We start from the raw sequence: 12,629 nt of genomic DNA on the forward strand, positions 1-12,629 counted from the left end.
ACAAAAATTAGCCACGAGATCCTTAAAATCCGCATAATGACATTTACTTAGGCTTCGAAGCGCCACTGCATTACCTAACAAGCATTTTGATTTAATATTAACAAATACCATTTGTTATAGATCAGCGGTTCTCAAATTGTGTTTCGCGTAGAATTGATGGTGCACAGACACAATACAAAAAAAAAGATTATAATACAAATATTACAATTTTATCATAAATTATTATAAAACAGACGTTTATTATTATTAATACAGGATTAGCAGAACTCAAATTTTTTTTATATATTATAAGGTATGTCTGAAAAGTTCTTGAACTAAACTTCTGTAGTAGATACAAGTAGCGCCATCTCTCGGACAACCAAGGAACTATATAGTACGATGTCTGACGAGTTTTTGTACAAAATTTCATCGCGTTTCGTCTCTCCAGTCTCGAGATATATTCGGCCGTGTACGTTGTGTTCATGCGAGCTCGCGACATGGAACAGAGAAGCGCGATAAAATGTTGTGTTCTACTTCAAAACTCTTTCGTTGAAACTTATTTTACGATACAGCAACCGTTCGGTGATGAAGCCGCATCTCGTACTACAACATACACGCGGTGGAAACTGTTTAAAGACGGTAGAGAGCGGTTGGTGACGAACGAAGCTGGAGGCCGGCAATAGCTGTTCACGACGAAATCGTTGCAAAAGTACGCGCGCAACCGGTCAAACCGTGAATTCTAAATTTTATTTGGAAGTAATGAAACGCCTGATGCGTCGCATTCGTCGAATCCGGCCCGAATAATGGGATCCGGGCAATTAGACTCTTGCACGACAATGCCTTGGCACACATGGCAACAGTTTTAACACGTTATTACACTGTAAATCAAATCACCGTCTTATCCCACCCGACTTGGCTCCAGCAGACTAGCAGACTATTTTTTGTTCCCGAAACTCAAGTTGAAGGTCGCTTTTCGACGACATTCCGGCCATCCAAAGGGCTTGCACCGAGCAGTTGAAGGCGGTCCCACAAAGTGAGTTCTTTGACGGGCTCTACCGGCGCTGCAGCGAGTGTATAACTAGAGAAGGGTTCTATGTAGAGGGCTGATGTGATTAAATTAGTTTATCTTTAAATCTGTGTTTTAATTTAATTTAGTTCAGGAACTTTTCAGACGTACGTGTATAATACAAAAGTATTTTATCGTGCGTTTCCTTTTCCCTTAATTTGAAGAAACGATTTGTATTTAGCGACAGTTGTTCGGCTAGCAAGAACGAACACGCAACGCCGATGTGTTCTTACATTCCATAGCGTATATGTAGCGACTTTGTCTGTCCCACGCATGCACCGCGTCGCACTTGTACGGATCGAACAGATTTCTTAATGGGCACTATAAAAGAATTGTCCTGATTTTCTCCAGCAGTTAAGGAGTCGTCAGTGGTTATTCTGCAGATAGACGGATACAGTTGTTTTCGGTGTTTTACACACACACTGTAATAATCTGATTTGAAAATATGTTACTTTTAATTGAAGTGGTAGTTTTGGCATATATATTTCGAAAGGGACATTTCGTTATATACGTACTTATTTAAATTACTTTGCTTGACTTAATTTAGTTTAGTCGACATAAAATATAAATCAACATTGATAAGGGGCTTAATATAGCTACTACGGAAAACATCGTCAATTAAAAACCATTTATCATTGAGTTATATTTCAGAATCAGAATTTATGATAATTCAAGATCTTTTTCCTCCTTGAATACGAAGAGTTTTAAAAAAATGATTCCGAGTTCATTAATATTGGATTTATTGTCACGGATGTAAACAATGAGCCAGGACCTAAGTGTGTAATCTGCTTTGAAATTCTTTCAAACCAAAGCATAAAACCGCAATAAAAAAAAAACATTAAAAAAACCGCAAAATTAAAAAACAAAAATAACAAAATAAAAACAAAAGATTATTGAGACACTTTAGTATAAACATTCATCATTAGAAAACAAAACCTTAAGGATTATCTGTTCGAAAATTGTCAGAGAGAAAATATGCTCAAAGAAAAATATGTCTTTTATAGGTAGTACTCAAAAAATGGTCGAGGCATCTTTCTTAGTGAGCCTTATAATAGCAGAGTGTGGTAAAGCTCATAATTGATGAACTGTTGTTATCCGCTGTGAAACAGAATCTATGATAGGACTATCTTGCGATGGAATTTTTTCTTTTTAAGTTATGTTAAGTTAAGAAGAGTTATGTAAATTGTGGCTAAAGGTAAAAAATTGATATTAATCGTCCAGAAAAGCGTTGTTATTTTAAATCTCATTTTCTACCACGTATCTTTATGAAACTGGATTTTCTGCTATGGGTGATAATAAAAAATAAATTTCGTAATAAACTGAACCTTGACCCAAATTTTCGCTTAAAATTATGTTCAGCTGAACCAGATATCTCTTTACTTGTTTCAGGCATGCAACACCATCTTTCTCAGTGAATTTTTAATCTTCGGGAATATTATCGCGTGTTCGCGGTTCGACGAGGATATTGTGATAGCAAATACTTTGTATAAAATAAGTCAATTAAATCGCAAATACAATTTTCATTCTACTATGAGTTCTACAATCCCTAATACAAAATTAATAAGAGATCACAACAGTAAGATACAATCAGAAGATGCAATTCACTTTATACAAGAATTATTTACTTTTAATGTTTACAAAAGGAAACTAGCTTGCGCTTTTATAAATGAATAATGCCACTTGGTTACCGAAAAGCTTCTCATATTTAACCATAGACAACTCTGTTCCAAATCTGATTACTCGTGTTGCACTCTTCTTTCCTTTGTTACCGTTCACTTCGATTGCTCTCGCCAATTGTCGTCTCATTTATCGCACTGAAACTGAAGTTCCCTGGTTCGCGGCAATATTTATACCTTCGGGCCTAGGGATTGACTTGTAATAACAGTAGCCGACCTACTCTTTTGGTGGTTCAAGCGTATTGATTTCTGTTGCCCAAACCTTCTACGCTTTTCTCTAAATTGTTTATAGAAAGAATATCTTTGTTGTTTGCTCTAGATTTTTCTTTTTCAATGTTTTTGTAGATTTCAATTCTTTATTTTCTCAGTCTTTCTTATACCTAGTAGCTTCTTTGCTCTTTATAATATTCTAATCAATAATGTAAGTAAATGTATAATGTAAAATTTCTTTGTAAAATAAATAAATGTCTATAAAAAATGATTAAAAAGTTATAATAAATAAAAAATTGTAATACAGATTTAAAAAAAAAATGAATAGATATTTTCAAAGAAGATTGTAAATTTTTATTTCTTTACCTTTCTGGGATATAATTCTATCGCTATCCTATTGGCATGTTATATATTTAATAGTTAGTGTGTACGCTAGCTTTTTTTTTATATATCACTCATATGAATCTGTAATTCATATGAGTGATATGTAAAAAAAGAATCCCTGTTACATTATAACATAAAATATTGTTTGAATTTTTATTAGAAAAATACTGTTTGTCATAGTATTAAAGTTAGTTCTGTTAAAGAGCAAATACACACAATAGTGTCGAACGATTGAAGGCTGAGCAGTCTTACACCGCGTAACAGTGCATTTCCCTCCCCATCTTAGACATTCCATTACACCCGCTCGCCATTACCCAATTCATATTCAGAATCGATTGAATAAACCAACTATACTAATTTTACTTAGATTTACTGTACATGCAGCAGAGTCGTTCGGGTAAGTAATCAGGAATGTTATAAGGGATAGAATACAAATAGAGATTAAATGTGGATACTACTCGACGTCGTTTTTCTGTCTACGATGATAGCAGGTAACGTTTTCTACGTAAACTGGAAGAATCGGATGCAAGTTTGTCACAAGAGATGTGATGATTCGTGTTTGTACAGCGAACTCAAACTTTAAGGGATTTGAACAGACTTTTAAAGTCTTTTACTAAAAAAAGACCAAAAAAACTGGTAAAATCGGTTCTTTAAATCATTACAAAAGTGTTCGCGGTTAGAAGAAATGAGCCTGTCTTTAAAGGGAGCGGTACGTATTCAGCAGACGCAAATGTGTATTCTCCGACTGAAAAAGTCAGAGCCTCGTGTGCTACACCACAGTTTTATTGTTACCGACTTAAATGATACTGAAATTTCAATAACTCCTATGCGCTATCTTTCCTCGTCCATTAACGGATTATAGTTTTGTGTAGAAAACGAAGACGCTTGAGAAAGGACCGTTAAATTTTTTTCTAACCAAGAGATGTAAAAAAATAAAACGTAAGATTCAGAAAGAAAGTCTTTTCTGATTTTACGATATTTTATTTAGATTCATTTTAACCGAAGAAACGCTTCTTTTGTGTTTAAAAAGATAACGTGTTTTTACAACCTTTTTTGATCAGAGCTTTTTGGTTCCGACAAAATAGCTATGTACGTAATTAAAAAATGATAATATATGGACCGTATATTCATCCTCATCATTAAAGTTAGCTCGTTTCGGTGATAATGAACTTGTTTAAAAAAGATTGGTATCTTGGTCTCCAGTTATATTTAAATGATTTTTTAACGAGATTAATTAGTTTTAATTATAGCATCTTTAAAATATTGTCAATGAAATGAGATCTATTTATCAAGAAAATTGAAAAGGTATTTTGTTCCAATTGTGCAGTTTCCGTAGGTTTTCCCATGAGAGGAAACGGGTACACTAAGTGCTGCGTTAACTGCAATCTACAAACCACTAAAACATAACAATTTTTTAACAATAATCTGATATAATTTCAAAAAGTAAGTATTTTGCTTTTAAAAATCTTAACTTAATAAACCAATGGGTAGCTTATGAAAATATTACCGACTTACGACAGTACTGTGGATTTTATAATGCCGTAAACTAAAATCTTTAAGAGAAATATTTTTTTAATGAATACAATTTATCTTTTAAGTGTGTTTTTTCTTTTCTATTCTTAGTACTTTCAATATTTATTTAAGAACCATTTAACTAATTGTTATCAAATAGAAACTTAAATGGATTTATTATTTTTTATAACTATTTGATTTATGTTTTTTAGTAGTTTTTTTGTTTAGTTTTCTTTGTTATTAAATTGTAATTAGCAGACATTTGTCCATGGAAACTAGTGTTAAGTACAGTGCGTCGTTGAATGAAAATATTATGATATTTTTAGAAAAAAATATTTGATAGAATGATTATTTTTAAGGGAATCATAATTGTTACAGTAATGTGATAAAATATGGGTAGCAATCATATAAAAGGGATTTCTAGTTCTTTTTAACTTTGTAGTGATTTAAGACGAGAAGGTTACGCTGTGATACCGACAGAGGTGCCGGAAGGTTGCGGACTATAAATTTATGTTTTGGGTTTCTTATTCCTTAATTTGAAAATCTCATTTTATTGTTTATGAACACAGGTACGATATTTTATGTGAAAAGTTAGGGGATCAGCCAGTCATTCCGATCTATTTCTATCTACATATATCGTATGAATAACATAACCAATTTTTAACAAAACCTCCATTTGGGCTATTTGTTGTAATATTTATTCAAAGCTGAATCTATTCATGTAGTGTCATTAGATTTCTGGCCTTCCAGTACATAGTTTCGTCAGACATGTTTCTGTAATCAATTGGTTCTTTACATATTCTTAAATGCACACAATTGATAACAGAATCTTCACTTCTATAGATAAACACACACAGGAGATACGAGGATTTTCATCCTGAAAAGATGTTCTGCATGGTAGTCTTTAGTCATTCTGAAGATTGCCACAGATTCCCTTTGGCGAGAATTTATATTTTCGCTATTAGAGGTATACATATATGTTTTCCTTCCATCTGAGTTGTTAGGTAATTCAGAAACCTTCGATTTAAAACATTTTTAATGGAGTGGTAAGGCAAGCTACATGTTTTAGTCATCATTATTCGGTTTCCTTGTTTCGCCAACGATTCGGCCAACCTTCTCATTTCCGTCAATTCCAATGTGAGATGTGGTATTCATTGAAAGATAACTGAAACGTCAACGTCACCTAATCTACCAACCAACTGCCTAATTTCAGATATTCTTGACATTACTGAAAGACAGTACAACGAGATTTCTTGGAGGGCAGGTTTAAAATCACAAAACAATACTACTACTTTTTTTGAGAATTTCAGATCTGGCCAACAGCTGTTTTAAAGCAATGTTAATTGCTTCCAGCGCTCCATCGAAATGAGTTTGATGTTATCCAATAGATAAATAAAAACTGAAAAGAGAACCATAGATACCAACTCCAACGAACCTTCCATGATTCGTCAAAGAGCCGTTGATACCAACGGCCCTTTGACTCTGGCTCTTTGGACTCAATACTCGGGCTCATTCTGGCCCGAGCCAGAAAGGTCCCTTATTTATACAAATATGGGACCATTCTGGCTTGGAATAGTGATCTTGTATAAATGTTTGTGCGATGACCTTCAATAGCATTCCATCAATATTCGATTTTCCCAAGGCTCACCTAAATCCAGCCTAGCTTCAGGGTTGAATGTGCGTAATGGGCATTCTGGAATGTTTAGTCTATTCCTTATTTTCTCAGACGTCTTTTCTACATGTTTCTTCCCTGTAGTCTTTGTGTCCAGGAACACACCAAAGTATTTGCGTTCGCCACACTGCAATTGCTCGCCCTCATAACCAAATAATCTCTGAGAGAGAATGCATTAGAAAGAATATGTTGTAAAAGGTCCTGTCTGTACTACCAACATGCTATTCTCAAAGGACCAGTTTGCTGGAATGAGGGCTGTATTCATTTTGGTACGTGTATTTTGTTTTTTGGTAATGAAACCCGTATAACAAGGACATCTGCATAAAGTGCTGTCTTCTATTTTCTTTCCTATTTTCTGTAGGATAGGTGGCAAGTTGTTGATCCTGATGTTGAACACGCCCGGGCTCAGAAGGCTCCCTGAGGAACACAACATTCTGTTTACTAAAACCCGATTTCCTGGCTAAACCGTAAAAGTTTTTTCGTGTTTAATCGATATTTTCTGAAACCTGCCTGCTCTTGACAAATAATATTTCTGTTTTGCAGGAAATAGGTGAGCCGTAGCACTGAACCATTTTCTTCATAGCTTTAGCCGAAACCCTGGTCAGAGAAATCGGGTGGAAGCTGGATAGGGAGTGTCAGGAGATTTTCGAGGTTTCAGAATCATTATTATTGCCTTCCTCCAGTTTGCTGAGATATCTGATTTACGTATATGGCTTAATGGTGACAGCAACGTCCGCAACGCAACCGGCCCAGGGTTTTTGAAGAATTCTGCTACTATCATATCACAACCAGGCGCCTTTTTGTTCTTCAGGAAGTGGACCGCCCTTTCAGGCTCATGTACGGTGAATTCATCATTGAAGTCGTCTTGACATTTGTCGTTCCAGGCCCCTAACATTTGTCGCTTTATATATTTCTCCTTCCCCTTAAGTTTTTTTGGCAGCTGTGTGTACTTTGTAAAGTATTTGGTAAGCTTTTTGCAAGTTTTCTATCTTGAAGAATCATCTTCCGGCAACTAGTGACTGGCTGCTTACATGATTCTCGAGTACCATCCAAGGAAGATATAGATTTGGAGACCTTGCTGGACTTGTCCCTATAGATTACAGTACCCAGAAACTTGGAAAAGCTATCCTTTTTTGATCTAATCTCTTCTTGTCTCATTACTGCTTCCTTACGTTTCCACTCAACTACATCCCGCACCAATTTGGTTTTCTTCGCATTCCTCCAGGCTTCTCTTTCATTTCATTTTGATAAGGACTCGAGAAGGGCTTGCAAATGTAGACCTTACCTTTGGGTACAAGCTTTGCAGCGACCTTCATATAAGACAGCTTAGTTTTAGGGCGTTGTTACGAGCGGATGTTGCGATGAAATCAGAGTTGTTAGCGACTAGCTTTTTTTCCAAGTAAATTCCAACTGTACCTGGTTTTTCTGAGATGTCTTGTTTTCTTCCTCCCATCAAGCCGTACTCTTATAACTATCATGCGATGACTACAACCCGCTTCTACCACGACATTTTTTCTGTTTCTGCAGTGGATATCAGTGAAGACCATAGTTAAATCTGGATTCGTTGTTGATCCATTGTAGTGCAAGTACGTAAGTGTTATCAGTGACATTTAGGAGCCGTTCGCAGTTTGTTGATAAAGTCTGGAATTGCCCTACCAGCACCGTTAGTGTCTAGGTATCCTATACCGAAAAATTGTGCATTGAAATCATCTGCAGTTAAAGTTTTATCATCTTCATTTATAAAATCTTTATTCGGCACATGGTTAGGGGGTTTTACAATTCATACATCCGAAAATGCTGTTTCTTTACCTGCAAATCCGATTTAATCATTTCACAAAGATCAATGCCATCCGTACTTTTAATATAAATTTTAAAGTCACCAATTCTCTTCGTACACCGATTAGGATACCACTGGCAACCTGACAAGATTTTGGAAGAAGGTGCATTTGGTAGTTACTGAATATAACATATTTAATGTCTCGTTTGTAGTGTTAGTTTGTAGGATTATAAATACAGAAATGTCTTCCTCCTGTAATGTTTTCTAAAAGTCTGTGTTCTTAATGCGGGACTTTTCACGTGTGGCGTTCTACTGTAATACCTTAAACCTATCAAATCCGATACTATTAAATTTTAATGTATTCCTCTCCCGGACAAACGAATGGGGGACTGCTTTATGTCTGGATTGATTACCATCAAGATCTGCCATCACGAGCTAACTCAGTAAGCCATAAAGCGTTACTCAAGGTGCACTACGAGGAGGCGGATTACATTTTTCCCCATTTTTTATAATATTGTGGTTGAATCCATCTTTTATCAATGGTATTTAAAAAGAAAAAGATAAATTTCTTGTTGTTTTCTTCGTCAACATTCAAGGAAACGCTGTTTTCTAATATTTATTAGTTTTTATCAACAAAAAAGTTCAATTGTAAAACATTGTAGAAAGTATTTTATGAACCGTTGTCTATCGTCTTTTTGTCGAAATAGGTTTTGAGATTACTTGTTCAGTTTGTAATTAAGAAAAAGTTAATCTTGTCTTACCTTAATCTGATTTTAATCTTTGTCGGAAGCGCTTTTCGAATTTCTCTGTTCTGATAAAACAGTATTTTTTAAGATTTAATCCCTTGTGCTGCTTACCTTTTTATTTATTTTGGAAGGTAGAACAGTAAAAGGCGAATGGTAATAGGTATACAAATATGCAGTTAAAGAGTACATTCAGTCTTAACAAACGTAAACGATCTACTGTATTTAGCGGAAAGAATTCCCGACAGTTCAGTTAGTATGATAAAAAAAAAAGAATTCATTTAGAGTGAGTACGGATTGATCCGGTTTCATCTTGTGTTGAACTACCGTAATTATTAGTGAGGGAATTTAAATGATTGTAGCCTATATTGTAGCTATTTGTTAAAAATATGACTTTTCATATGTGTCGAATTGTACTTTTTTTAAATTAAGCTTATAAATTTATTCTGAACGCGAAGTGAAGTAGAGAAACCGCTCACTTTGTTATGAGGCTAGTTTATTTTTAGATATGTTGTAATACTCACGGTGGGTTACTGACTGTGTGAGAATGCTCGTTTGATTTAAAATTGTTTGATACGGCTAAATCAGCTTATCTAAAACTACGTAAACGAAAACGTTCTGTTAGTATTTCTGTTTTTTTGTCAACATATTTATATTTTATTTAAAAGAAACTTTGATTTAGCTGTAAGAAAATTACGTTTTTTTTCTTTAATATGTTTTTAATTCCTACATCACTTGACACTGTTTCGTTTTGATGTCTTCCTTTATTTCTATGAAGTAAAATTGCCACTCCTTAGTCTTTTTAATTCTTAAAATTTATTTTTCTGGTGGTAGCAGCTGGGTGTTTATTACAGGTATTATTAACTAACCCAGAATGTGATGGTTGGTCATCGATTAACTACCAGTTTTTGTTGAATGTTTTACGTATGTGTTTGTTGTATGTTTATTTATCTCTGCGATGGTTATGTGCATCAAAACATTTTTTGTTGTTGCAATAGTAGTATAATTTTTACTAAAGATTAAGTCACCAGTTAAACATTTCAATCTATTAAAAATATTACCACAATTTTCCTGTATGCGACATCGATTATATTTTTCCTCAATCGGTTTATTTTTTCTGCTGTTATAAATAGTAAGAGAGGGAAAGTATTACTATTGGTAAAAAAGTAATCGCTTCCCGGAATTTTTTTTTATGTTTAGAGACACCTAGAGGATAGAAATAGTAAATGTGGAAAGGTTAAAAATTCTATAAGCAAGTTTGGCTTCTGGTGGTATATCACCTGATCAATTTAACCTATATCGTGAAATGCGTTGTATGGGGTTTGTTTCGGGGGGCCTTAATTTTATTTAAAAAAATACACTTTCTCTCGTCTGTCTGTGTGTGTGTGTGTGTGTGTGTGTGTATATATATATATATATACACATATATATATATATATATATATATATATATCATCAGGAAATCAGGAAATCATTTTAAATGTTATTTAGGCTGTTATCCTCTCCAACGGTCGGTTTTACAAGAACTAAATTTCAATAACACCAGGAAAACATGACAGACTGCGTAATTTGTCATACATACACACCCACGGCGACTTTGTACGTAGTTATAAGATAGGCACATCTTATCGCTAATTTATGTCACGACTTTCCTAATTATCTTTCGTATTCATCCTTATAGTTCGTGCTAGAATATTAATATGAATAAATTCACACCTACCAAACACAAGCTTAAAAATACATAGGATAATTATATTTTACTTCTCCTAAACACAATATTTCCCACGTTAACGACAAATGTATATTTGATAACTAATTTAAAAAATGTTCATAAAATATCTGTAAACATGAAGCAATCGTGTACTAAGGTATCCGTACTGCTAGGTTTACCGACAGAGACTTACTTGTAAGTTAATAGTTGGCCTGAAAAAAATATAAAGATGACTGGTATCACGATACACAAAATAACATCTATACTCACGTAGAAAACGTGATTTTAAGTTATTTCAAGAAACCCGATCGTACAAGGTCTAAATTAATACAAAGGCACAATGAATTCCAAAGTAAAAGAATACAGAAATAAGAGATCATTCAAAGATCATTAAATAAATGTGCAAACGGATAATATTTCATTCGATGGATAGATTCCTTTATACGATTTTTTAATTACTGTCACTGTGCTTCACAGGTACGGTCGAGAACACGTTGTTCTTCCTCTTCCACGACCTTGGAACACCCGAACCGGTTAGTAGTTTATTCTGTGCCAACAAAGGATATTGGCACATACGATTAAACAGATGAAGGAGTAAAGATATATATTACAGATGGAAATCTTTCACGTCTTAAAACAGACAGAATAGATTTTTACTTTCAGACGGTCGCAATGTTTATTTATATTCTGCTACGTTACACTATTTTTATTTTACAAACATTTGTTTGAGAAATGGACAAACAACCAAGACATCACAAATATGAAAAAGCGGAAATTTAAACTTACTTCATCCACACGACACCTTCTAAAAAAAAACCGCAATTTTAACTTGGTGTGTGTGTGTATGTGTTGTTCGCTAAATTATAACGTATACAAATATTAATTGAAAAACAAAATTCCAAGACTTCGCAATACGATTTACGTAAAATATAATAGTGCTATCTAACGAATACAGTAGTGCATCCCGATATATCAGCGAATTAAGCATCAGGAAACACAGAAATTATAAGTATAAGAATTACAACAGCAGGAAAGACGGAGTTTATGATTTTGACGAAAATGTGTAATTTATTTTCGAGGTCATCGGATGATAAATATTTTTTTCTTTGCTTCTGGATATAGGCACAGCTAATAAAATTCGTCGGCGTTTAATCAAGCCGCCAAGAATCAACAGAAGTTTGAAGAGAAAGAAACATTCATGAAGCACAATCATACACATGGTTTGATGGTTCCACGAATCACGGCTGGTGGTGTTTAATCAAGCCGCCAAGAATCAACAGAAGTTTGAAGAGAAAGAAAAATTCATGAAGCACAATCATACACATGGTTTGGTGGTTCCACGAATCACGGCTGGTGGTGAGACAAATCTGTGATCTGCGCCAAAAAGCAAACGAATTCTATTATCTAGAAAATAAAATTTCCAGAAAATAACCCCTGAGATGTACAAAAATATAATATTTGCCAATCAACTACGAACACGTCACGAGTGTGAAGTGTTGATCAATATCTCTCGAGACCAAAACCACTTCGCAAGTCTTATCAACAAATAAGAAAAAAATATTTTGATAAGTTAGTTATTTATGATTTTTTTTTTTTTTTTTTTGATAAATAATGCAGATAGTCCTAAAGCCTGGATTTACTTAATATTTTCAAAAACAACTTAAGTGAGAGTCTGATACACTTGTCTAAACAGCAAGTTCGAATAATTTTCAGTAGTTTACTAAAAGGTGTGATGAGATATACTGTTAGAAAATAGACATTCCCGTTTTAATAAAACTTTAACCGTGTTTAATTGTTTTCAGTCACAACGAAGTTTGTTAGTGTAACAAACTGTCCACACTGCGTTATTATTATTTTGTTAATAGAATTTGCAGTAGTAGCAGTAATCAAACTTTACTG

At 34.1% G+C, this 12,629-nt stretch overlaps 1 protein-coding gene across 2 annotated transcripts in view; it reads left to right on the plus strand.

The window, feature by feature from the left end:
* Nucleotides 1–12,629, plus strand: part of LOC142323424 (NADP-dependent malic enzyme-like) — a 138,230-nt gene that overhangs the window by 21,661 nt on the left and 103,940 nt on the right. Inside the window, exon 1 of one of the 2 annotated variants that reach the window (XM_075363033.1) lies at nt 7,320–7,336. The exons of the other annotated variant lie outside the window; for it this stretch is intronic. Coding sequence (XP_075219148.1) covers nt 7,335–7,336 — 2 coding nt within the window. The 5' untranslated portion in view covers nt 7,320–7,334. Of the gene's footprint in view, nt 1–7,319; nt 7,337–12,629 lie in introns of those variants that run through there. 2 annotated transcript variants of the gene reach the window in all.

This window comes from Lycorma delicatula, chromosome 1, assembly GCF_047948215.1.
Source record: "Lycorma delicatula isolate Av1 chromosome 1, ASM4794821v1, whole genome shotgun sequence".
Lineage (NCBI taxonomy): Eukaryota > Metazoa > Arthropoda > Insecta > Hemiptera > Fulgoridae > Lycorma > Lycorma delicatula.